Here is a 27,644-nt window from a genome sequence, read left to right on the forward strand (position 1 = left end):
TCTTCTGGAAAATTCTCTTGTTCTTTCATTTGGGGCTTTTTGGCTCCCCATTTTGGCTGCCTATTTAGGTTTGCTTCTGTGTATCAGGTAGATCTGCTAGGACTCTCAGTCTTTTTGGAGAGTCTCTGATGCAGGCCAATGTCAGACACTGTTTGTGATTGGCCCTGAGTACCCTGTTTGAAGCTTTCTGCTTTTCACCTCTGCTGTGGCTGGGTATATTTGGAAGGACCAAGATGCACCCCAATGTCTGCTTTTCCAAAGCCCAGGTCCAGAAGCAGATCAGGCAAAGACTAAAAGCACCCAGAGGTCCACCTCTGCCTGCAGGCAGATTAATCTGAGTCTCTTAATGAGCCTCAGGCTGTAGGCCACCTAAATTCCACAGCTTGGAGGTGAAAGGTTTTCCAACAGGGTGGGGCAATTGCTTCCCTCCCCCAGGCAAAAGCTGCCTGGCTGGCAAAGGTCAGCTTGAGAAAGATGTCCTCTTCTCAAGGGAATGACTTAGCACAGGAATCCAGATGGCTGCCGTCTGAGCTCTATCTCCTCACACAAGCCCGGAATCTCCTCACAGCACTCCAAGCCACTCTACCCTCCTTCTGCTGGAGACCAAGGTGAGTGGCTGCACACAAAACTTTGTGCGTTGGCCCTTTAAGAGGGTGCCTGCATTTCTAGCCTTCTCTCCCTGGCAGACGAAAACCCTGCTGCTTTTCACAGGCAGATGTTATGTGGGCACCTTTCTCAGTTCTGGTGCTCTGGGCTGGGGAGCCCAGCTTGGGGTTTAGGCCCAGAGTTCTCAGTGGGACCCCCCACAGCTGAGATATCCCTCCAGAAACTCAGCTGCTGCCTTTGGGAGCCCAGCCAGTCCTCTTGCGCCTCCACACTCTCTACCAGTCTCTATGTGGTCTCCACTTTAGGCCCTGGGTTATGAGGGTGCTCTCCAGCTCATCTTCAGTTGATTATTCAGGATGGTTTTTCTATATTTTAGTTGTAATTCAAGTTTGGTCCTGAGAGAGTGCCAGTGTAGCTTCCATTCAATCTGCCGCCATCTTAGAATCTCTCAGATCTTAAATTGTTTGTCTTTTCTATCAAATGTTTTCTTCTGACTAGAATAAATATTGGTAAGAGATGACCAAAGTCAATAGGCTCTGGATGAGTTATGTCTAGTCCCAGGCACACTGCATGTCAAATAAGAATTTGCATGTAAGATCACAAAATCACCCACAACAATCTTTTAAGAATTCAAGGAAGTGATTCTCCTCTCCCTGCTAAATGCCTAACTTGTCAGTTAAGACTTATCAGAATTTAAGGATCAATTCCTTCAAGAAAACATTCCCCGAGATTTCAAGGCTGGATCAGGTCCCCCTCTGAGCACTAGAGCAATCTGTGCATATCATTATCACTCATTCTATCTCACTTTTACTGTAATTAAACTTTGATACCTACTCCTTAAATGAGCAGCTAATCTGGTTGAAGAGAGGGCAAGGTATGGTTCAGGCAGAGGAGACAGCATGAGTAAAGGCAATGAGGTGAGAAGACTCACATATTTGGAGGCTACAGGAAGATCATCTTTGCTCAAGTGTTGAGTAAAAGGCAGAAAATCACAAGAGATAAAAGAGGTAGTCAGGGCCCGTTCATTGGACATCAGGTACCTCATGTTAGAAAACTTGGTTTCTATGCTGCAGCCAATGGTAATCGAAAATTTTTGTTTTGTTTAAATAACAGATCTTTATGGAAAGAAAATTTGTGTAAGGAAGCTATTCAGGATGAATATGGGTTGGATGGGCTGGGTTCCACCAACTCTCACTGTAACTCCCAAAGTGGTGAGTTGCAAAGTGTGGTATGCAGATCCCTCACCAACCCCAGAATTATCTGAGGTTGACGACAAAGACCAACTCCAAATCAGAAGCTGATGTTTTCATAAGTTCCTCAGGTAACTGTGGTGTACATTAAAAGTTTAAAACTGAACAGTCTATAAGACAACTGGCCCATAATCTTCAAACATGCCAGTGCTGTGAATAACAAAGGTTGAGCAGCTGGTCCAAATTAAGAGAGAATAAAGGGCCTTGGCCAGTTTGGCTCAGTGGTTAGAGTGACTGCCCTCAGATTGAAGGGTCTTGGGTTCAATTTTCGGTCAAGGGCATGTATATCGGTTGCAGGCTTGATCCCTGGCCCTGGTTGGGCTCATGTGGGAGGCAACCAATCAATGTGTCTCTCTCACATTGATGTTTCTCTCTCTCTCTCTCCCTTCCACTCTCTGAAAATGGAAAAAATATCCTCGGGTGAGGATTAAAAAAAAAAAAAAAAAGATAAAAGAGTTCATGAACAGCTGAATCGAAGACGACTTAATTTAGCAGGAATAAATTTAAGAACCAGTACTTTGAACCAAAATACCAAACCAAAATTGAAGAAGTATAGGCTGGAGGAGACATAAGTTAGCTGCCACACTGTGAAAATAATACTTTATAGGTGTGAGTATATGTTAATCCAGTATGTTGATATTCAAAGAAAAGATGTAATCTTAGACAGCATCAAAGGAAATCTTGGATCTAGAAAGAAGCAAATGAGAATGATGATTTATTCTACAGGCTTGGGGAAAAGTAGGCTTATGAGAAAGTTGTTCATATGGAAAATAATACAACAATAGATAATGATACAAGAATGAACTGTTTTGCATACTCACAACTGTAAACCTACTTCTGTCCCACCCTGTATACTCATTAGATGACATCTGCAATACTGTGTTCAGCTTCATTTAAGCTTGAATAGTGATAGAAAAGAACAAAATAAGATGGTAGAGGAACCTGAATCATGCTGAATTATGGATGGTTGGAAAAAAGTAAAGGGAAAGTTTCAGGGAAATAAATAATAGCTTTTAAAAAACACTTATGATAATGTGGAAGAGGCATTACATTTATTCTCATTATTTCAGGAACGAGGGAATATGAGTCAGTCAGAAATGTTTACCTTTAAGGTTCTTTTACTCAAGGTTCTGTATTATTAACGAGGTGGATGAAATTCACAGGGACACACGTTTTTAACTGAACATGAAAAGAACGGTTTTTCAATGCTATAGCTCTCTAGCAATGGGATGATGAACTGTGTTATAATTTCGTAAACGACCTGTCACCAGATATCAAAGGCTGGATGAGTATCAAAGGCTGGATCCTGTAATTAGTAGGAGGTATGACTAGAGTCTCTCAAGGTTTCTTTCTGCTCTAAGAGTCAGTGATATGGGAATGAAAGAATTACACAGTCAGATGAATTATTTTATTTTTTTTGACTGGGTAAGATTACAAGAAAGCAAAATGAAATATAATGAATATCTACTGGCTTCCTCTATATATTTCTAGAGCTATAAAGAAAAGTAGCCTGGCTGGCACAGCTCAGTGGTTGAGCATCGACCTAGGATCCAGGAGATTGCAGTTCGATTCCCGGTCAGGGCACATGCTGGGTTGTGGGCTTGATCCCCTGCAGGGGGCGTGCAGGAGGCAGGCAATCCATGACTCCCTTATCATTGATGTTTTTATCTTTCTCTCTCCCTGTCCCTTCCTCTCTCTGAAATCAATAAAGACATACTTAAAAAAAAAAAAGTAAAAATTTGAGATTCAAAATTTCTGGGAAGGTAAATTTTTCCTTGTCTATCCAATATGAAGATATTCTTCCAGTTTCTTGTAAATAGATCTTTATCGAACACAAAGTATTAAATAGCTCACATACAAATGGTAGGTGACCACTCATTACTCTCTATATTCCCATTTTACTCACTCATACCTTGATTAGGAAACTGTCTTCTGAAATATTCAAATATACGATTATTTGATACACTTGGCCTTGTATCTAGAAAAGATGGTAAAAGATGATTAGAAGCATGAAAACAATTCATTGACTTTTACGTTTCATATTTTTATCTTTTTCCACATAAAAATGCTAGCAGATAATATATCAACAGTTTAGTTCAATTAAATTAATACAGTTATCAAATCTTATGATTTTTTGTTGCATTTTCGCTATTTATAGCAAAACTCTAAAAAATGTTCATACCCTTTGAGTCAGCAATTCCTTTCTAAGAATCTATTACAAATAAATAATTGAGAATATACACAAACAGGAATTTATAAGGTCTTAGTATCTCTAAACACCAAGCACAGTGGGAATCTCAAAGTTGTGGCACAAAAACAGTGTTTGTTGAATGAATTGTTTATGAGAGGGTAGAAGTAAAACATTACCTTTCACATCAGAACTTGATTCTTTGTGTCTCTGCACCAAATGTCCCTTATCACAAACCTAATGGAAACACAGAAGGAAAACAATACTATGTTATAAATGAAAATGAGGTATATTTCCTATATGATCTACGGAAGAGTTGTTTTCAACATTTCTCATTTTATCCTTGTAGGTTTAGAATGGATAAAATAATCTCTTAAACTGGAACTTCCTAATACCTTTTCCAACATTACTTTTCTCCTAGAACAATGAGAAGAAAATATTGATATTATATTTTGGCATTAAAGGGAGTATAAAAAATGTTCACTGCATATAGAACTTATTTATGATGAGAGACAAAAAATGTAGTTTATAATCTCACCTCCTGAAATGAAAAGAGTAAAGATATAGGAAGATAAGTGTGCAATCGGTGAAAATATATAAAATTGTATAAAAATGTATAAGCAATTACAAAACAATGCTTATATAAAAAGGTAAAAAATATTTTTTTGTAGCTTGCAAACGAGCTCAGTAAAGAAGAACATACATGACATTGCTTTCTATGTTGAAAGGAGTTGCCAATATGACCCGTGGTTGTGTTTTCCCTGATTGCGTGTGCTTGATTTTAGTCTTTAGCCCAACCTCATAGCAGCCAGTGTATAATTAATTCACTGTTTAAATTCCCCCATAATCTTCTTTTTTTTTGGTGTGATAAAATATACCAAACAAAATTTACCATCTTAACCATTTATAAAAATGTTTTTATTGATTTTTTTAGAGAGGAAGAGAGAAGTAGAGAGAGAGAAACATGGATGTGAGAGAAACATCAATCAGCTGCCTCCTGAATGTCCCCTACTGGGGATCGAGCCCACAACCCTGGCATGTGCACTGACTGGGAATCGAATCAGAGACCCTTTGGTGCACAGGACTATGCTCAGCCAACTGAACCACACTGGTCAAGACCCCATCTTAACCATTTTTAAGTGCACAGTTCAATGTTCTTAAGCACATTTACACTGCTGTGCAACCATCACCACCGTCCATCTCCAAAGCTCGCTCATCTGCCAAACTAAAGTCTGTCCTCCTTCAATACTAACTCCCCAGTCCTCCCCCTTAATCTTTTTTTTTTTTTTTTTTAATCCTTACTGAGGATATTTTTTTCCATTGCTTTTCAGAGACAGTGGAAGGGAGGGAGAGAGAAAAACATTGATGTGAGAGCAACACATCGACTGGTTGCCTCCTGCACATGCACTGACCGAGGCCAGGGATTGAGCCTGCAGCCGAGGTACATGCCCTTGACTAGAATTGAACCCAAGACCCTTCAGTCCATAGGCCAATGCTCTAACCACCAAACCAGCCAGGGCAGTCCTCCCTTAATCTTGACCAAAAGGTTCAACTTTTTCATTGATAAGTAGCTGAATCCATTAGAAAGAATATTCTTTTTGTGTGTGTGTTCTTACAATTACAATTTCTTGTAATTACAAGAAAATTACAAGAGTACTGTATATATTCAAACAACAGGGGTGTAAGCAGTGAAAAATCAAAGTGTTCCTATACCCTAGAGATGTCCAGTGGTAACTCTGGTGTGTAGTCTTCCAGTCATGGAAAAGTCTAAAAACTATAAAAGTATAAAATTTTTCAGAGCTGCGAATAAAGATGATCTCATCATTGTAACTGAAAAGTACAGCAAAACTCAGGGGAAGCACCCAGAGAACTGGAACATGACACATTCTTTAGCTTTCACTTCCTTCCTCTCAGGATCGATGACTGCCTTCCTGCCTTTTGATTTCTTTATGGAGAAAGTCTTTGAACCTCATTGTTTAAATGTTTTTTGTTGTTCTTTTAAAAATAATTTTCACCCACTTCTGCTAGTGAATGGGTCTGCAGAGCTCCCACTCTGTCATGTGGAAGCTAATCTCCCAGTACCATCTAGTCTATACCTTTGTATTCCCATTTAATTTCTCTTAGCTTTATTTCTAGATATCAATGCATCTTTGCAAGATGCCTCAAATGCTTTTCTGAGTAAGGTGAGTGTAAGTGAAATTTAAATATCGCTCCTTAATAAGACTCTCCTCTTATCTGTCAAGGTTCTTTAGTGCTTTTATAAACAGTAAATAAGATGAGCAACATTTTAATCATGAACTCTTTCTGAGGAAAAAATTAGGGTAGAGGAAATAACCCCCATTCCCTTGCAATCATTTTTTCAGAAGCTGCTAACAACCAGATCTATGAATTAACTTACCCCTTGCTCTTCTCTGGCATTTTGATGGCTGGCTAGGGCAGAATTTCTTTCCTTTTTTGTTTTCAGATGTTTTTTCTTGCTTTTTATCTACATAAAAGAATCATATTTAAAATCAACATTTAATCAAAGACAGTATATATGCAGACATAAAATATCTTGAGATTTTCACTTGTAAGAAGATGAAGTAGTGTTCCTATTCCTCCCTCTAAGTACAACTAAAAACACTGGGTATTATAACAAAATGAATATAAGAGGCTCTAAAAGGTGAAAACAGAAGGCAAACTGGTGAGGGATCTGAGGAGCAAAGGAGAAACATGACCTTGAGTAGATTCCTTGTGTGTGTGTGTGTTTGCCTCATATACCCAGACTTAGAACTGGAGGAGCCAGCCACCCAGAAATGCCAATGAGTTAAGAAATAATGGCTGAAAACGTCCCAATTTAATGAAAGACATGAATGTAAACATCCAGGAGACTTAGTGAACTCTAAGTAAGATGAAATAAAAAAACCCATACCAACTCCATAATAATTTTAGGATTATCTGTGTAAGTTCTGAGAAGAACGTCATTGGTATTTTATAATATGGATCACATTGAATCTGTAGATTAGTTTGGGTAATATGGTCATTTTAATGATTTTAATCAGACAGACAAAGACAAATATGATAAGGTTTAACTTATATGTGGGATCTAAAAAAAACCAAAACAAATGAACAAACAAAATAACAAAAACAGATTCACAGAAACAGATCAAACTGATGACTGCTAGAGGGGCGGGCATTGGAGGGACAGGTGAAAGGTGAAGGGGAATATAGTCAATAATACTGTGATGGGTTTACACGGTGACACTGTAAGGTACAGAAACGTCAAATCACTATGCTGTACTCCTGAAACTAATATAATATTTTATATCAACTATACTTAAAATAAAAAACATATTTGCAATAAAAAATCCACACCAAGACAAAGATACTTTATAATCAAACTTTCAAGGTCAAAGATAAAAAGAGAATCTTGAAAGCAGCAAGAGGGAAGTAAATTATTACATGAGAGGGACCCTCAATAAGATCATTAGCAGATTTCTCATCAGAAACTGTGGAGGCCAGAAGACAGTGTGCCAATATATTCACAGTGCTTAATAAAGAAAAAATCCTGGCAGAGTGAAAAAATTAGGGAGAAATGAAGACATTCCCAGATACACAAAAGCTGAGGGTGTTCGTGACCACTAGATCAGCCTTGCAAGGAATGCTCAAGGGACTTCTGTAAGGTGAAATGAAAGGACACTAGACAATGTACCACAGTAGAAAGTTCTTTTTTTCCTTTTTGTAATATATCTTCATTGATTTCAGAGAGAGAAAGAGAGAGGGAGAGGGAGAGAGAGATAGAAACATCAGTGATGAAAGAGAGTCATTGATCAGCTGCCTCCTGCACGCCCCCGACTGGAGGTCAAGCCCGCACCCCAGGCATGTGCCCTGACTGGGAATCAAACCGCAATCTCCTGGATCCTAGGTCGATGCTCAACCGCTGGGCCGCACCCGGCCGGGCAAGAGTTCATTTCTTTAATAGGACCTTTTCTGCTTTCTTTCCTTTTGATTCAAACTGGCGCCACCCAGCACCATGACTCACCTGCCCCCTCCTCCCTTGCACGTCCACTCCCTTAGTCATTAAGCCCTGAGGACAATGAGGTTCTGGCAGCATCAAATAAGCTAAGAGCAAGGCCTTGGGTCTGCTGACCCCAAAGACAGAGTTTTGGTCAAACTGGAGATAACATCTAGGCCACAGCTGAGTTTTAGCTCCTGGTCAATAAAATGGGCAAAGCCAAACAAAGCGACGCCATGCCTGAGAACAGGACCAGATGCACTGATCAAGTACCCCCTCCCCTATCGCTGACCAATCAGTAGAGACCGTGACCCTGACCACCACCCTAATTCCCTTAATCACCATGATTAATGATTTTCCCCTATATAATCCACCCCTTGGAAGCCATCAGGGAGCCAGGCTTGAGCATTAGCTCACCTGTCTCCCGGTGTGGGCTGCTTCCTGAAATGAACCCTTACTTTCTTTGCTGCAAACTCATGTTTGTGTCCTATTGGGCTTTGCAGGGAAATGGACCTCTTTAGTCCAGTGACAACAGTAACTTGAAGGCGTGGGGAGAAATAATGATCTCAATACAGGTAAATACATGGGCAGTTATAAAAGCTAGTATTATTACAACAATGGTTTCAAACTGCACCTTTTGTTTTCTACATGATGAGTGACTAACATTTAAAGAAAACCCTACTATTATTAGTGTAAAAGCTAGTACTACCATAACTTTGGTTTGTAAGTCCAAATCTTGTTTTCTACGTAATTTAAGAGACTAATACATTTAAAGAAAGTATTAGTGTATATTTTGGGGCACACAATGTATAAAGATGTACTTTTTTGACATCAACATTGAAAGGGGACTGCAGCTGAATAGGAGCAGAGTTTTGTATGTTATGGAAGGTAAACTGGAATAAGTTAAACTTAGCATATTATAACTTTAAGATGTTAAATGTAATCCCCACAGGGACCACAAAGAAAATACCTATCGAATAGACAAAATAGGAAATAAGAAAGGAATTTAAACATTTCACTACAGAAAAATCAACTGAACACATATGAAGACAGTAATGTAGGATATGAGTGACAAAAATACTGTAAGACACATAGGAAACAAACAGCAGAGTGAGAGAAGTTAGTCCCTTTGTATCAGTAATTATTTTCACTGTAAATGCATTAAACTTTCCAGTCAAAAGAAAGATCTTGGCAGAATAAAAACACATGATCCAACTATATGCTGTCTATAACAGACTCAAAAGATCCAAAAAGTGAAACGATGGAAAAGATATTTCATTCAAATAGTAACCAAAAGAGAGCAGGGATGGCTAAACCAGTATCAGACAAAATGGACTTTGAATTAAAAAATGTTGTAAGAGACAAAGAAGGATATTATATATTAATAAAAGATTCAATACAATAAGATACAGTAATTATAAACATTTACATATCTAATGACAGACCACTAAATATATGAAGCAAAATGGACAGAATTGAAGAAAGAAATAGATGCTAGTTCTACAATCACGGTTGGAGATCTCTATACCCCACTCACGATGATGGACAGAACAGACAGAAGATATGAAAGGAAACAAGAGGACTTAACGCAGTAACATATGAATAATACAGAACTTGATACCTAGAAGTATGATGCTGTCCTAACAAAAACCTAAACTATGTGACAACCATTGGCTTTGTGACTGGCTAACAACAGATGGCATTGAAACTGTTATAGGAAGTTAGAAAAATAGTGACACAGTTATGCAGAGGTGATACATTTAGTAAAACTGTCTCCTGTGACAGTGTGAAAGACAGAAAATGTACCTAGCAGACCTGTGTCACTGGACACAGAGATTTTGAGGCAGAATGTTTATAGAGTATGAGTGGGTTGTTGCTGGCTTCATTTAGATAAGTTGCTACAAGAAAGAAATCCGCTCAAAAATACATGGACAAGAGAACTGAATTGAGAGGGAAAACAAGGAGGCCCAATTTTAGAATTTGAAGGCTGGCTTTAACATAGCCTTAAGGCAAAGGTCTAATCAAAGTTGTGGCTTTTACATTTGTGGTAAACAATCGCCTCTAATGATCCCCATCTCCTAGCATTCATGCCCTTCTATAACCCTCTTTCTGGGAGGGTGGGCTCAATCTAGTGATTCGCTTCTAATGAGTGGACTATGGCAAAAGTGATGGGATTCAGCTTCTGAGGTTAGGCTGCAATAAGACCAGCTTCTATCTTATGTGCTCTCTCTTACTCTCTTGCATGCTCACTCTGATGGAAGCCAGGTAGGTGTTGTGAGCCATCTATAGAGAAGCCCACGTGGCAAAGAACCTCTGAGGGAGCCTTTCAACCAACAGCCAGCAAGGAACTGAGGCCCTCAGCCCAACAGTCTGTGGGGAACTGAATCTTGTCAACAACCATGTGAGAGACCTTGAAAATGGATCCTTCCTCAGTCAAGCCTTCATGTGAGACCACAGCCTGACCAACACCTTCACTGCAGCCTTTTGAGAGACCTCAGAAACACCCAGCTAAGCCACTCCTGGATTTCTGACCTACATGTGTGTGTGATAATAAATGTTGCTTGTTTTAAGTGCTAATGTTTGGGGTAGTTTTTTACTCAGCAATAGAACACCAATGCAAGATCTATCTAAGTCCTTTTGGCTGCTATAATAAAATACCACAGACTGGGTGACTAATAAATAAGAGGAATTTATTTCTCATAGTTCTGGAGGCTAGAAGGTTGAGACTGGAATGCCAGTATGGTCAGGTGAGAGCTCTCTTTTAGGTTGCAGCATACTTCTTGTTACATCCTCAAGAAGGGGCTAGGGAACTCTCTGGGGCCTGTTTTATAAGCACTATTCCCATTTGTGAGAGCTCTCCCTTTAGGACCTAATCACCTCCCAAAGGCCCCCACCTTCTAGTACCATAATACTGGGCATTATAATTTCAACATATGAATTTGGGGGAGACAGAAACATTGAGACCATAGCATTTGCCCCCCGCCCCCAAATTCATGTCCTTCTTACATGCAAAATACATTCATTTCATCTCAACAACCCCAAAAGTCTCAACTCATGCCAGCATCAACTTTAAAGTCCAAAGTCTCATCTCAGTATCATCTAAATCTGATATGGCTGAGACTCAAAGTATCGTTCATTCTGAGGTAAAGTTCCTCTCCAGCTGTGAACCTATGAAACCAAACAAGGTATGTGCTTCCAAAATACAGTTGTGGAACAGGCACAGGACAGACATTCCCATCTCGAAAGGAAGAAACAGGAAAGAAAGATGAAGTGACAGGTCCCAAGCAAGCTGAAACCTAGCAAGGCGAAATTCAGAGAGATCTCAAGGCTCAAGAATACTCTCTGGTTTCATGTTCTGGCTTCTGGACCCACTGGGGTGGCAACATCATTCCTACAGCTTGGCAGGGTGCTGCCCTGCCTGTTCTCTGTTGGGGCCCTGCCCACACCATCGCTCATGGCTCCAGGAGCCTTACCTCCATGGCTTCTGTAGGAGGCCGTCTGCCTATTAAAACCTAGGGGGTAGTGGGCCTGATAATCTCTTTGTTACCTTCGGGCCTTTTTTTTTTTTTTTTTTTTAAATCTTGTTATGAAGAACAGAGCACATTCACCCAAAATAGCTCTATGATATCCTACTGTAAAGTTCAAGGAGTCTGGCAGCCTTCCTTCATTCTTCCTGTCTCTATCCCCTTCAGTTCAAACTGGCAATTTTCCTGCTGGGTGGCTGGTTCTGTGGTTCACGCCCACACTAATCTCCTTATAAAGTGGTTGGTCCTCACACCCTACTGTTCTCTTCTGAACACCCTTTCTTTCTTTCTTTCTTTCTTTCTTTCTTTCTTTCTTTCTTTCTTTCTTTCTTTCTTTCTTTCTTTCTTTCTTTCTTTCTTTCTTTCTTTTTTCTTTCTCTCTCTCTCTCCTTCCTTCCTTCCTTCCTTCCTTCCTTCCTTCCTTCCTTCCTTCCTTCCTTTCTTCTTTCTTTTTCTTTCTTTCTCTCTCTCCCCCTCTCTCTCTCTCTCTCTCTCCTTTCCCTCCCTCCCTCCCTCCCACCCTCCCTCCCTCCCTCCCTCCCTCCCTCCCTCCCTCCCTCCCTTTCTAATATGGATGGGCTGAGAATTTTCTAAATCTTTATATTCTGGTTCCTTTTTGCTTAACAATTCCTTCTTCAATTCTTTTATTTCTTCTTGCATTTCTTTTCTTTTTTTTTTTTTTAGAGAGAGAGAGAGAAAGAGAGAAACATTGATGTGAGAGAAAAACATCGATTGGTTGCCTCCCGTATGCACCCCAACCGGGGATCAAATCTGCAACTTAGGTATATGCCCTGACTGGGAATTGAACCCATAATCTTCTGGTGCACAGGATGATGCTCCAACAAACTGAGCCACCCAGCCAGGGCTCTCTTCCTGCATTTTATTATAAGCAGTCAGGAGGAACGATGCCTCTCCTCCAACACTTTGCTTAGAAATCTCTTCAGCTAAATATCCAATTTTATTACAAGATCTACTTTCCACAAAACACTAGAACACAAATATAGTTCAGTCAAGTGCTCTGCCAGCTGAGAGCAAGGACTGCACGTTCTCCACTGTCCAATAACACGGTCCTCATTTCTGCCCGAGACCCCATCAGAACCACCCTTAACAATCACATTTCCACCAACATTCCCCACGTGATCCTGTATGTATTCTCTACAGCTGTCCTCTTTTCTTTCTGAACTCTCACCAGAATTGTCTTTAAAATCCCTTCATGGCAATATCAGCATTTTCTAATATCCACTTCGGAACTCTTCTGGCCTCTACCCATCACCCAGTTCCAAAGCCACTTCCACATTTTTGGCATCTGTTGCAGCAGCATCCCACTCTCAGTTCCAAGAGAGTGTCTTAGTCACTCTTAGTCACCTCCTAATAGCATTACACCAGGGTTAGGGTTTCAACATTTGGATCTGGTAGGAGGCACACACGTTCAGTATGTAATACCACCTAAAGTCCCTGTTCCTGCCCCAGCTGCTCTAATCTCCTCCATAAGCACTTATCATCTCACATGTCATATATTTTACTTACTTTTGTTTTTTATTTTATTTTTTTTTAATCCTCACCTGAGGATATTTTTTTCCATTGCTTTTCAGAGAGAGGAGGAGGGAGGGAGGGCGGGAGAGAAGAGGGGAGGGGGAGAGAGAGAGAGAGAGAGAAATATCAATGTGAGAGAGACACATCAATTGGTTGCCTTCCACACTCGCCCTGATCCCGGGGATCGAGCCTGCAACCGAGGTACGTGCCCTTGGCTGAAATCGAACCGGGACCCTTCAGTCCGCAGACAATGCTCTAACCATTGAACAAAACCAGCTAGGGCAATATATTTTTTATATCTACCAACTAGAATATATGCTATGAAAGGGAAGGATTTTTGTCTTATTTTGTTCACTGCTCTATCCCTAGAGCACATAACTGGAGTCAATATACATTTGTTAAAGAAGTGAATAAATGAATACTGGACTGGCAGACAGGTGATGTATGTTATGCTACCAACTCCCATTAACAAGTGGTGTGGCTTTTGAGAAATAATTTAATCTCTCTGGGTATTAACTGTTTTCATCTGTAATGGAAGAGTGCTAAGAGACCATAAGGTCAGATAATTCTATGATTTAAAGACATGGTACATAATCTGAAAATTACAATTATTGCTATACAATAATTATACAACTGTAAACTTTTTTTTGCCTGATTGTTAGTCAAATAAGAAGAGCATCTATTTAGCGCATCCATACCACAGGCAGACATTTTCAATCATACCTGAGAAGTTAACTTGACAAGATAAGTCTGAGAGTCTGATTCTGAACTGTCAGAGCCTCGGCTACTGCAGAAAATAAAAAATATATTATTTTAGTTTACAGAATGTTTTGGTGTCACTTTAAAATTTCAACTGTTACTTTTGCTTTATTAACTTGCTGGAATGGTAGAAATAGTTCTAATAATGAGAAGAATGTTTACAAATGTGGTGTAGATGTTTGGTAGTTCTGGGCATCTTAGGGTATTTGAAGAAAAATGACTGAAAGTGATTGGAACAGAACAAATATAAACAAATCCATGAGTTCAAAATGATACTCTCCACCTGCAAACAAACTTATTAGTCACCCCTGGAGGTTACAGGGGCACTAACTCAAAGTTTATTAATAAAAGGGAGGAATCAGATATTTATTCTGATAGACCTATACTAAAATTAGTACCTTTTTTCTTCCAACAACATTTCCCCTAGCACTGAAGTTTGCACTTATTATACTAACATAAGAGCATTTATGTGGTATCTTTCTAAATGTATCAGTTCTGTGGGTAATGACAGCAATGAAAACAATTTGAGTATGTCTTTCAATATAGTGCATAGTAGGTGCTCAGTTAATGCTACTTGACTAAATGAATAAAGTGTTGATGAGGCCTGGCCAAAGTAATGTGCATGGGAAAAAATTTTCCTCCACCTATAGTCAGGATTTTCAGTTGAGACTGGCAATTACATCCTAGAAATATTATAAAGAACACAGTAAAATAGCACACCAAATGACATTCCTTCCACCATCTTGACTTACCTAGACTCCAATGTAACTTCTTTCATAGAAGTATCTGAATCATCAAGGACTTTTTCCAAGTTTATATGTTTTTGCATTTCTTCTAATTCTTTTAGGCACTGATAATACTAGGGGGAAATAATAAATGAGTTAATTATAAAGTAACTTTATTTCCTAATTAAACTAATTGAATATTTATAGACACCTGGAACAAAAGCTACTGGGACATCAACTACCAAAAACCCTGAAGAGTCAGTATATTAAAAGGAATAAATTGCCGTAGGCCCATAGGCAGGTTATGTTATCTGGTAGACTGGAGTGTTACCAAATGGACTTTGCTTACCTTAGTTCGGTCTGGATCACAATAGTCCAAGAGAGAATCACAAAAATGATATCCCATCGACTCCAAGTCTTTTGTGTTGAAATGAGTGCCTCGTTTATTACCTAAAACATCAATAAGTTAATCTACCCTTGAGGATGACTTATTTTTTAACTTAGCAGGTAGGCCTACATTGTAAAACAGAGTATAAACAAAACATCTGATATGATTTTATATCCTGTCCTTTGGATTTTCTTTTCTGGGGCAGGTCATTTAACAGCTTAATTCTTTCCCCCATTCCCCTCTGCCACTTGGACCAAAGGTGACTTAACAGAGATCAGTCTATGTTGTAAGACAGAAGAAAATTCAGTAAGAAAGTTACAGAATACTTGGTTACCAGTTATAAACACCTTAACAATCACTTAAAATCACTTAAAGAAAAATTTGGGTAATGATTTTAATGTTTTCATCATCATTAATAATAATATACTAGTTTCAAGGTGCTTCAAAAACTAGCCAGAAATTGCATGTGGAGTTGTCCAGCTTTCCTTTGAGTTGATACATTTTCTAACAATGTGACAATTATCTTAATATGTAGTATTCTAAGGATATGCTAGATGTGACTAAGATTTCTTAAATGGAACTACAGAACACTTATTTTTAGTTCAAGGAACCAAGTGCTTCCATTAAAATATAAATTGACCAAAAAACAACAACAAAAAACCAGTCTATTTGCCTTACAAATAGTAAATCCATTAAAGACATTTCCATTCTGATATTTTAAGTATGAGCATTGATTTTCTTGAAATCATTAGTCAACTGTAGGAACCCCTTCTACGAAAACCATACACCAAGCAATTAAGAATTAATTCATGAAACCACCAATTAGGTATTCCATCTACATGCTAAAACTTCCAGTTCTTAACAAAGGGAAATGATGAGAGAGATACATATAGTAGGAGTTTGTTTTCTCATCCTATTAATAGAATTAATTAGGTATCCGTAGGTATCTAAGTGAGAAGAAAGTGCTCACTATTAAACTATCTATGCTATTAATCTTACATTAAGAATGTCTCTGGTTTAAAGCTCTGAGAGCCATGAATGAGAACATTTGGTCTTACCCAGAGTAGATCCACAAAAAGTGGCCTCCATGGTAAAGCTGTTCCTGATTCCCATTTTCCACATTACCACCCTTCCCGTTCCTTCTTTGCTCTTCTGAACGTTAAACTTGCAAGCTGAGAATGAAAACTGGAAAGAAGCAAATGAACGAGACCCATTGTTTTTGTAACAACAATGTCTGTCTTAGGAAGTAGGGTTGAAAATGAAAAAGTAGTTGTGCAAAAGCAGTAATTCTCTCTAAAACATCAGGAGCTGCTTTTATTTCCTAACCAATGGAAAGAACTCATTTTAAGAATGACATATTTACATTTCTGAAAACTACAGATTTAAATTCTAGCAACGAATTTTACTTTTTATCTATACATAACATATACATTCAAACCCAGTTAAATAATTCTTAATACTGTTGGGATAAGATCTTAAATGTCAAAAAAGTTATAGAAGGGGCTTAAACATGTTTAGGAATGAAGAGTAGCGTTACAGATTTTCAGAATAGAATAAAGATGCTTTATCTTCATATGAAAGATCATTTGAAAGCTGCCGGAAAAATTGTTATACACCATATCTACAAAGTTTTTGTCATTTTATTTTAAAATTAACATATAATAAATTTGACTTTTTGTTGTTCCATTCTATAAATTTTAACACATGTAAATTTGTGTAACCAGTACCATAATCAGGATAGAGAACAATTCAATCACTTCTAAAAACTCCTTTATGCTATGTCTTTGCAGTAACAAATATTTCATTGATTTTTGATCTACGGTAAATGGTATTGTTTTTAATTTTAGTTTCCAATTGTTCATTGTAAATACATATAAATTAAATTGGTTTTTGTGGGTTGACCTTGTTTCCTATGACATTGCTAAACTCACTTATTATTTCTAGGAGTTTTTTGTGGATCGCTTTGGATTTTCTATGAAGACAGTCATGTCATCTTTATTACTTCTTCCTTTCCAATCTGTATACTGTGTATTTCTTTTTCTTGCCTTACTGCACTTGTTAGAACCTCCAGGAAAAGGCTGACCTGAAGGCATAAGAGTGGATATCCCTGCCTTGTTCTTGACCTTTGGAGGAAAATGATCAGTGTTTTTTTTGTTGTTAAGTATGGTGACAGGACAACAGGCATTTTCTTCTTCACATTTCAGATTACTGGCCACTAAACATTCTACAGTTGCTTTCTTATGGTCAATTGTAAAACCAGGCAAAATAATAAAAAATCAGTTTACTGAATAAGATTATCCATTCTGCTGTATCATGTGGGCAACGCTTAGTAAAGGAAAAGTTAAAATCTTAAAAAGTGCTTACTTTGCCCGGCCAGGGTGGCTCAACGGTTGAGCATTGATCTAGGATCCAGGAGATCGTGGTTTGATTCAGGGCACATGCCAGGGTTGCGGGCTCATCCCCAGTAGGGGGCGTGCAGGAAGCAGCTGATCAATAACTACTCTCTCATTACTGATGTTTCTCTCTCTCTCTTTCCCTCTCCCTTCCTCTCTCTGAAATCAACAAATTTATATTAAAAAAAAAAGTGCTTACTTTATCTGGACAATTTTTGCTCATCATAAGTGGGAAGATTCGTTGCTGTAAGTATAATGCTTTACACTTATCACTCCCGCCACAGCCATACATGAAGATGTTCTCCTTCCTGCTATGGCCATGAAGGTCACAATATAAAATGACCTCTCGCTTTTCCATCAATCTACCAAGAAGCAAAAAAGTAAGTTACTAAATGTTACCTCTGCATTTTTCTTTTATGGGTGTAGCTATGGATTTACAAGTCTAATATCCAAATAAATAGAATTTCTTACATGCTAGCTTTCAATTTCTCTTATCTATACTGTGTATTATCAATACACAAATTTTAAAGTGTCTGCAATAATTTCCTATTAACCGTATATAAAATACAAATGCCTTCCCTAAAGGACAAATTTATCTTATTCCCAACACTTTCTCCAACAGAATCTGGTTTATTCTTCTGGCTTTTTGCTGTGCACAGAAACCAGTTCACCCCCACCCCTCTCCATTGGCTCTCACATAGGTCCTTCTGACCGCAGTACCTTCTTGCCTCATCTTTGTGAGTGCAAATGCTACCTCTCATCCATCAAGACTGGCCTCACGTCTCATCTCCTCTCTAACCAGTCAAGCCCACACACCTTTTGAACTCCTGTAGCATTTAATGTTGGTACCATTTACTTGGCACTTGCGAGGGAAAGTTTTCATATTCTTGACATCTAATCTTGTAAAGGACAGGGAATGCTTCAAGTCACCTGGAACAGTGCTACGCACACAAATGCCCAAAGTATTTGTTAACAGTTGAGGGCCTTAGCACTTGGGGTTGAAGCCAATGAATATTTTAATCCTTGATTAATGTAGTGGGTAAATATCATTCTGAGAAAAATGGTCCCAAAGTTAGAATTGACATTTTTTTCAGGTAAATTTATAATAATTTAAGGAAATTATCATATATTCTTAAGAGCATAATCCTTAGCTTATATAATTTAGGCATTCAATAAATATTAAAGTAATAAAAAATAAGCCTCCTCAAACAGATTGAAGATGGCTTTAAAAAGGTAAAATAGTGGTAGTGTTAAGGTGGTAGAATTATGGGCATTTTTGCCTTTTTTTTCATATTTCTAAACTTTATATAACATTATATTACTTAAATAATCAAAATTTCATCTATTATTTGTTGTATCTGGAAGGATAAATACCAAAATGTTAGCAATAGTTTTTATAGTAATATAAAAAGTAGTTCCCCCCTTATCTGCAGGGGATATATTCCAAGACCTCAGTGGATGCCTGAAACCTCGGATAGTACCAAACCCTATATGTACTACATTTTTTCCTATACATACATCACTTCATGGCTTCTCTGTGGCATATCTGAATTTCCAGCATCACTACTCTTGTGCTTTGTGGCCGTTATTAAGTAAAATAAGGGTGACTTGAATACATGCTCTGGGTACCACAAAAGTCAATGTGATAATGAGATGGCTACTAAGTGATTGGAGGGAAACATATACAACTTGGATACGCTGGACAAAGGGTTAATTCACGTCCCAGGTGGTACAAGGCGAGATTTCATCATGCTACTCAGAAGGCATGCAATTTAAAACTTATGAATTGTTTATTTCTGGAATTTTTCCACTTAATACTTTCAGACTGCAGCTGACTCTATGGGAAACAAACTGGAAAGTGAAACTGCGGATGGTGGGCTACAGTACTTTTACAACAAAAATATTAAAACCTAAAATCATAGCTTCTATTAGAAACTACAGTCCTTTAAACTACAGTGAAACTTCATACTGTAATCTGTTATATGAATTTATTGCCCTTTTCTCATGTGGCGCCCAAATAAATACTAATTGATAACAGATCGACATAAAGTCACTGAATGACATTTCAGGTTTTTAGAAAACGAACTAGATTATAAAACAAGGATATCATTAGCTCCTTAAATATGAAATATGCTGTATATTTTTAATTCAACATTTCCCCAATTTTAATGGTCTTTTGGTTTCTTGTGAGTCAAAAGAAACCTCTACTTCTAAGTAATTAATCCCCAAAGAGATATTATTACTTCTGAAGTAAAACAGGATCTTAGGGTCTCTCATCTTATATTAATTTAAGTCACTTTAGAAACAGCTTGGCTAGTTTTGTTACTCACAGGTAAGATATTAAAATCTACTCTAGTTCTCATATTTTTTTGAACAACTTTTTTTCTTTTTTATATTTGAGGAAGCACTGAATACATCTGAAGCTTGCAATGTTCCAGATTTTATTCTGGGAACTTGAGTGACAATAATCTCATTTAATCCTCTCAGCTCGGAGGTAAGTAGTATTATTCACATTTTATAGCTGATAAAACTGAGGTTTAGATTTTTTTTTTTAATATATCTTTATTGATTTCAGAGAGAGGAAGGGAGAGGGAGAGAGAGAGAGAAACATCAATGATGAGAGAGTCATTGATCGGCTGCAGCCCGCAACACGGGCATGTGCCCTGACCGGGAATCGAACCCTGATTGCCTGGATCCTAGGTCGACGCTCAACCGCTGAGCCATGCCTGGCGGGGCTAGATTTGTTTTTAACTTGCTCAAGGTCACACAGCAAATGATACATTGAGGATTCCAATCTACTATGTTTAACTCCAGCTCCACACACTTAATCTAGTCATTCAACAAAAATTTTAAATATTATGTGCATTTTACAATTCTTTGGAAAGTTAAAGCTGTTCAATTTTTTTTCTAGGGGCAAATAAGACTGTTATTCATGAAAGTTTTAAATAACTATGTAACCTGTTAATCAAAAGACTAACCATAGAGCAATGTATGATCAACACAGTGTTAGAAGGCTCTATAAGATGTAATTAATTTTCACACATCAGGGATGCAAGGATCCCAAGGTGAACATCAGTGCCACCATTAGCTTTAGCAAGAAATCAAATTTGGGATATGCAAACTATTAGTTTCGCAAAGCCATTAAAATGTTCTGGAGTCTATATCATTACTTAACGAGAGGCTAGTGAATCCAGGGGCATAATGCCAGAAAGGTACAGAAGCAGAGTTAGGAAGAATGGGGGGAAATTAAGTAGCTATAGTTGAACTAGCTAAGGAAATCAAGAGTACCATGAGTGGGCTGCTGCACCCAGTCCTTCCTATGAAGTTTACTAAGGAAGCAGAGAGGTAATTTGAGGCTTACTTACCTATGGATCATGTTCCGGGTGTACCAAACAGAAGGGAATGACTCCTTCAGCAGGGAGGTATAGTTACGGTTTAAATCCTGGCCAGCTAACGAGCAGCGGTAATTTCCTACAATCACACCATCTGGGTTCAGCATGGGCACCACCTTGAAGATGAAAGTGTCCCGAAGCAACTGCGCGTCGCGCGAGTCCCCTAAAATAAAATCCAGGAAGCCTTTCATGATCCAGGAGCTGTTGGTCTCTCCTGGGTGCACCCTCGCAGTCAGAATCACCGCCTTTCGTTTCTGCGCATCAGCGTTCTTCAAGGGGGTTGTGATCGTCAAAATGTAAACCATGTTCCTAGCGATCGTGTGGCACAAGACGCGTATTTTACAGAACTTGGACCGGACGGGGTCGTTATTGATGCTAGAGAGGTATTCTTGCAGGTTGGTGTAAGTGTACGGGTAGCAGTGAGCAAAGTAGCAGGTGTCCTTGCTGTGCGGAAACTGAAATGTCCATGTGAGGGAGAAGTAATGACGCCCGTCGTGCCCAGGGTTGTTCCTGTAATACTTGATGTGGTCTCCTATTCTCTGCCAGCCAATATCGCGGGTCCTGGCCTCTTTTTCAGAATAAAACAGCGGGCGCATACCCCGGTTGTACAGACTAGCAGGCTTGGTGAAATTGGTAATGGTGAATCTGTAGACGATTCCTGCTTGGGTATTAGTGACTTGGAAATAGTACCACTGGGTGTGTTTATTTGTGAAGAGGTCAGGCCGCACTGTCAACTGGTATTCGTACTCTGCCCTGGGGAAAACCACATAAAAAGGTAAAAATGACATTCAGTTTTAAATGAGGATGATTATTTTTACCTACTCACAGAAAGCTTTGGGGGTGGGGGGTGAGAGGGCAATGTTAATTTAGACAGCATCCCAAATAGCAAGTAATTGCAAAAGATGAAAGTTTTGAAACTCTTTCATTAGGTGTGAAACTGCTTCCACGCTTTATTCTAGAGCATTTTTTTTACTATTCCAGAAAGCACCTAAAAAAATGGGATTTGATAAAGATTATATTTTCACTCCAATTATGTTTTCTATAAAAGAAATGATTAAAGAGTTCTTAAAACTGAATTAAAGTCCAATGCTTCTCTTTATACTTCAGATATATTTCTGTTTTCTACTAGATTCTAATTCTAGGGATCTAAAATAGCTATCACTGAGAACACTGAAAACATATATAAATTAATACAACCACACAGTTACAAAATTTTAAACTCTTTGAGGACTGTATTTGGTCACTATTTGTATGTTCCATATTTAGTCACTGAGAATACTTATATAAAGGCAAAAATAATTTTACTCTGTGTTACTTATAATACATACATATATCAAACTTACCTGGTTAGTTGTGACTTTTTTCTTTACCAAGTAGCTTGATAATCCTCAGCACCTTGCACTTAGTGTGCCTGTGTGTGTGTGGAGTTATAAACAGTGACCTAGGAATAGGCGGAATGAATGCTGCAAAACCTTGATAGCTATTGAATCTAGGTGATGGGTATATGGTAGTTAATGTAGAACTTCATTATCCTCTGTACTTCAGTACATATTTAAACATTTTCATAATAGAATTTTTTTAAAAGAATGTCCTTGGAAAGCATGCATTTTCCTAAGCATATTTTATGGAACACTCATACCAAGAACTATTCTATTAAAAAGTTTGAGCCCTGGCCAGTGTGGCTCAGTTGGTTGAGCATCATTCACTCACCAAAAGGTTGTCCGTTTGATTTCTTTTTTTTAAAAGAAATTTTAAATTTCAGACAGAGGAAAGGAGAGGGAGAGAGAGATAGAAACATTAATAATGAGAGAGTCATTGATCGGCTGTCTCCTGCACGCCCCCGACTGGGGATCGAGCCCACAACCGGGGCATGTGCCCTGACCAGGAATCGAACTGATTGCCTGGATCCTAGGTCAACACTCAACCGCTGAGCCACACCCAGCCAGGCTGTCCGTTTGATTTCCGGTCAGTGCACATGCCCAGGTTGCAGGCTAGATCCCCAGTAGGGGTCGTGCAGAAGGCAGTTGATTGATGTTTCTCTTTCACATCAATGTTTCCCTCTTTCCTCTCCCTTTCCCTCTCTCTAAAATCAATTAAAAAACCCACATATTTAAAAAATTACATGCCTGGCCAAGCATGGCTCAGTGGTTGAGCATCAGCCTAGGATCCAGGAGATCGTGGTTCAATTCCTGGTCAGGGTACATGCCCGGGTTGCGGGCTCGATCCACAATTACTCTCTCATCACTTATGTTCCTCTCTCTCTCTTTCTCTCCTACTCCCTTCCTCTCTCTGAAATCAATAAAGACATATTTAAAAATAAATAAATAATAAATAAATAAACAAACATATTTTAAAAAGTTTGAGAAGCAGTGTGTATATGTGTGTGAGACAATTCATACTGGCACACTGAAAATGGGAAGTACAGAAACCTACTTACTTCAATTCACAGTTTTCAAAATTAGTCGACCCTTTCATACCCACCCCCAGGATAACTTCTAATTAGCATCTATACTTCAAGGAATTCCAGTTCAGTGATGGATACTAAACTTTTAATGTACCAAATGCAGAAAGTAACAAATAGCTGATGGTCTAGCTCCTCAAATGAACATAAACATAATTAAAACCTACACTTTGACTACCTTCTGTAGATTACCACTCTCAAACCTTGCTTCAAACATCAAAGTGTTGTCACGATTATCCACAGGCTGCTTCAGGGGTGTTCGGTTGCCCCCAACTCGGGAATACACAAAACAGGGCTCTTTGTAAGCTGATGAGAGAAACAGGCCATAAAGATATTAAGCCATGTCTAAAGTATAGGCGATTCTTCACAGAGTTTGGAGCTATAATGCAAGTATAAGTGAAGGGTCACTAAGAATTGTAATTTGTAAAGTAATTTGATACTAATATACAGATGTTGAAGTAAGAAAATCTAAGAGTATTTTAGATGAGAAAAGCAATGCCTAAAATAATTCATATATTACTCACATTAAGAATACTCATTCTGCTTCTGGTTATTATGAAATAATTGATTCTGAACTTGACCTTTCACTGTAAATGACTATAAAACTGGACAGAAAGTACGAGCTAACTTTTTTTCATATATTTGGACAACACATAGACCAGAACTATATCGGATTCTTGAAAAAATATAAATACATGAAGTAAGCCTGTGTTTAACCCTGGCTTTCTTCCAGTAAGTACTTTCTGACTATATCATAGCAAGGTGGAACTTAAGAATAGTGTAACAGTCTTGCTGGGCTGAGGAGGCAAGATTGTTGCTTGGGGCTGCTGAAATTTGTGATGCAGGGCACCAGAGAGAAGAAAGCTACATAGAGGGAAGGCCTCAACAGTTTACATGGTCCCCAGTCCTTTGCGGAGGGCTTGGCTGTATAAGCACAGGATAAGACTAATCAAGGTAGGAAAGAGTGCTATTGGGAGGATGAGATGATAGAGGACATACAATTCTAGAATATACTGAAATTTCAACATATCCAGAGTGGAAAGATTTCACTAAGCACCTAAGATATTTCTTTGTGACTCCAGAAAGGCTGCACATTAGGCATAAGAACCACATCTAAGAGTAAAGGCCATGACCTAGTATTAAGGACAAAATGAAAATAAATCTGCCCTAAAAAAATAAAATAAAACCAGCCTGAAAGAAGCAAAATTACCTACCAGCAATTTAGCTGCCTACCAGAACAAAACTCAACATAAGTTTTTATGATAACATAATACAGAATCCTACAACATATCTTTCACAATGTCCTGCATATGGTAAAAAATTTATGAAGCATGCAGGGAAGCAGGAAAATTTCATCCATTATGAAACACACACACATACACACTCAACAAACCCCAACATAACTCAGATGGGATTTGCAAAGGACTTTGAATATATGTTAAAAGACTTAAAGGAAAAGATACAGATAATGAATAAACAGATTAATCTCAAAAAAGAAATGGAAACTATAAAAAAGAACCAAATGGAAATTCTAGAAATAAAAAGTGCAATAACTGAAATTAATGATTTACTGGATGGGCTTAAAAGATACTGAAGATTGAAGAAGACCGTGAACTCAAAAACTCAAGGACAGAGGACAAAAAATTAACAAAGGTCCAGGGACACGTGGGACATAGCTAGAAACCCAACACATATGCAATTGGCATTCTAAAGGACAGAAGAGAAAGAAGAATATAGAAAAATATGTGAAAAAAAAAATGGCTGAAATTTTTTCAAATTGGGGGGGAGCACTCTATTAACCTATGGATCCAGTAAGATCAGCAAACTCCAAGTAGAGTAAAAATAAAGAAAACAAAATCTAGGCAGAGCATGGATTTGTGGAAAACAGCCAGAGAATAAGACACATCATATATAGGGAACAATGATATAAATTATGGCTGACTTTATATTAAAGACAACAAATGTCTTAAGACATTGGAACAAAGCTTTAAAGAAATAAATCTTTGAAAGAAAAATTATCAACCAGAATTCTATATAGCCAGTTGTTTGGGGACTTCCCTCTCCTACAACAACAGGACTAAAAACTAGCTGTCAGTTTACCCTTCAGGCTGAGGAAACATAATGGTTCTGCTCTGTTGATAGTCTTATGTTGCTTCGCCATCCCTTGTTAACTACCTTAACTCCGTCCATCCTTTTATAAGTTATACTTTCACTGAACTTAAAAAAATTATTGCAAGTATGCCAGCCAATTCCTAACAAGACCCTGACTGACTCATCTCAACTATTTCAATTTTTTATCACATCTCATTTAAGTTACGTGTGGAAGTTCTACAACTAGCCATGCAAATATTTGAAAAGTTAGCCATAAAAATATTTGAAATCCAGAAAAATCAGAGGTGCTTCTCTCACTCCAGTTGTTTTAAAAAAATGTGAGTATATGATTTCTAGAATTGCTTACTGTATAGGAAACAATCGCTGGGAATTTATCTGTTTTGCTAGCCTTTAAATAAAATATGTATGTTCCCTGGAAGGTTATCTTTAACATATACTTTGAGATATAGAATCTGATGGTGAAATTGTACAGGAGCCCCATACTTCCTTATGTTGGTTCATCGGGAATAGTGCAGTTTAGGCTATAGGCTGAGATGTCTGTTTTATTATTAGTATACTCTATCATAAAGCAGGTATGAGATTTTGAATTACTACAGCTCTCAAAGTACAAATATTGAACTTGAGTGTTAAGAACACTCTTCTAAGATATAGTCTTAAATGTTATTTGCAATGCAGGGTGTAGCGCAGTTTAGGGTATAGGCTGAGATATCTGTTTTATTATTAGTATACTCTATCATAAAGCAGGTATGAGATTTTGCATTACTACAGCTCTCAAAGTACAAATATTGATCTTGAGTGTTAAGAACACTCTTCTAAGATATAGTCTTAAATGTTATTTGCAATGCAGGGTGTTTTCCTCTTCTAAAGATAGAAATCCCAAGGACTGCATCAAAATGGCATGAAATTAAAACAAAACAAAACAACCATCTGAAAGACTGTATGAATACGACCTGTGGATAGAGAAGAAAAAATAGCTGCAGAACTCTCCACTGGATTTACTTTTGAAAACTGATGTGAAGCATAATTCCTTCTAAATATAACTCCATTCTAATGGCCAATATGATGTTTTATTTTAAAGTAACCTTGCATAAATTGAAGTATACCTTCAAGAACATAATTAGCACTAAATCAACATTGGGACCAATATGTAACCAAACATTTTTATGCAGACAGGGACTTCCTGGTAATCTGCAATTTCCACTATAAACAGTAAAACAAATATAAGAGATTAGCCCAGGTACCAAATTACATTTTTATAGCAACATGTTTCATTATGTACCCACCATCTTCAGCTAGATAAACCACTGCATCTTCCTGGGAGTTTGGATAAACGGGCTCTATCTCTAGGCCTGTTGGGATGTACACTGGCTCAGAATAAGAAGGAATAGAATCTATTTAAAAAAACAAAAACAAAGAGACAGAAAACATTACTTGAATGTGACAAAAATAAACAGGAAAATTTTATCATACATTTTCAAGTTGTTTAGCTATACCAGCTTTCCTTTTCTTTACTATTTTCAGGACCAAGTTTCTTAAAAGTTGTCTGAGACATGCTCAAATGCACCATCTATTTTTGACAGTGACCTATTTGATTGGAAACAGTGACTTCAAGCCCAACTACCCTACTTGTTCCCACTTTTTAGTGGAATGAGAATTTGGTGATGACTCCTTATCCTACTTCTCCTTGATTATTGGCTTATGTGTGTGAGACTATGCTTGGCTCTGGTAATAAATATATTCTCATAGAGGGAGTCAGCCTCCATGATCCCAAATACAGTCATCGAAACAGTAAGAAGAAAATTATTTGGTGATAATAAACAAGTATTACTGGTCAAACATTTTGAGGATTATGTACACACCTGCTTTAGCAACATAAGTTAACATAATTAATATCTGACATAATTATCTGACATAATTAATAGGTGTCAAGTCTAGCTACAGAGAAAGCATAGATTAAAATATTGATGCCAATGTGCATCATTGTACATTGTCGGGTGACTGAGTAAGACACAACCAAATAAACTGATAATAAACAATAAATTATAACTAAAACCAGATCCTCTTATTAGTTGAAAACCTTAATCGACTCAAACCAAAATTAATCATGAACTGATAACATAGCATAGTTTCTGAAAATTTGGGAAATTTCAGCTATTTGCCTTTGTGTATGTTTATCATCAAAAGATGCATGACGGCCAGACATCCCAGTTAAAGAAACAGACTTCATTAATCTGTCTATGTTCTTCTTTCATTATTTAATAATGAGTAGTCCTTCTAATAAGAAATGTGAAACTCTGACATTAGACCTGGAGAAAGAAT

General features: G+C 37.9%; 1 protein-coding gene across 1 annotated transcript in view; it reads right to left on the reverse strand.

Annotated features, from left to right (window-relative positions):
• The window catches only part of AGBL3 (AGBL carboxypeptidase 3), a 57,799-nt gene that overhangs the window by 15,090 nt on the left and 15,065 nt on the right, over positions 1-27,644 (reverse strand). Inside the window, 11 exon segments of the mRNA XM_087821326.1 lie at positions 3,763-3,834; positions 4,224-4,281; positions 6,443-6,529; positions 13,819-13,882; positions 14,607-14,713; positions 14,929-15,029; positions 16,026-16,152; positions 17,560-17,722; positions 20,726-21,505; positions 23,381-23,519; positions 26,609-26,716. Coding sequence (XP_087677452.1) covers positions 3,763-3,834; positions 4,224-4,281; positions 6,443-6,529; positions 13,819-13,882; positions 14,607-14,713; positions 14,929-15,029; positions 16,026-16,152; positions 17,560-17,722; positions 20,726-21,505; positions 23,381-23,519; positions 26,609-26,716 — 1,806 coding nt within the window.

Source organism: Miniopterus natalensis, chromosome 10 (assembly GCF_054644295.1).
Source record: "Miniopterus natalensis isolate mMinNat1 chromosome 10, mMinNat1.hap1, whole genome shotgun sequence".
Taxonomy (NCBI): Eukaryota; Metazoa; Chordata; class Mammalia; order Chiroptera; family Miniopteridae; genus Miniopterus; species Miniopterus natalensis.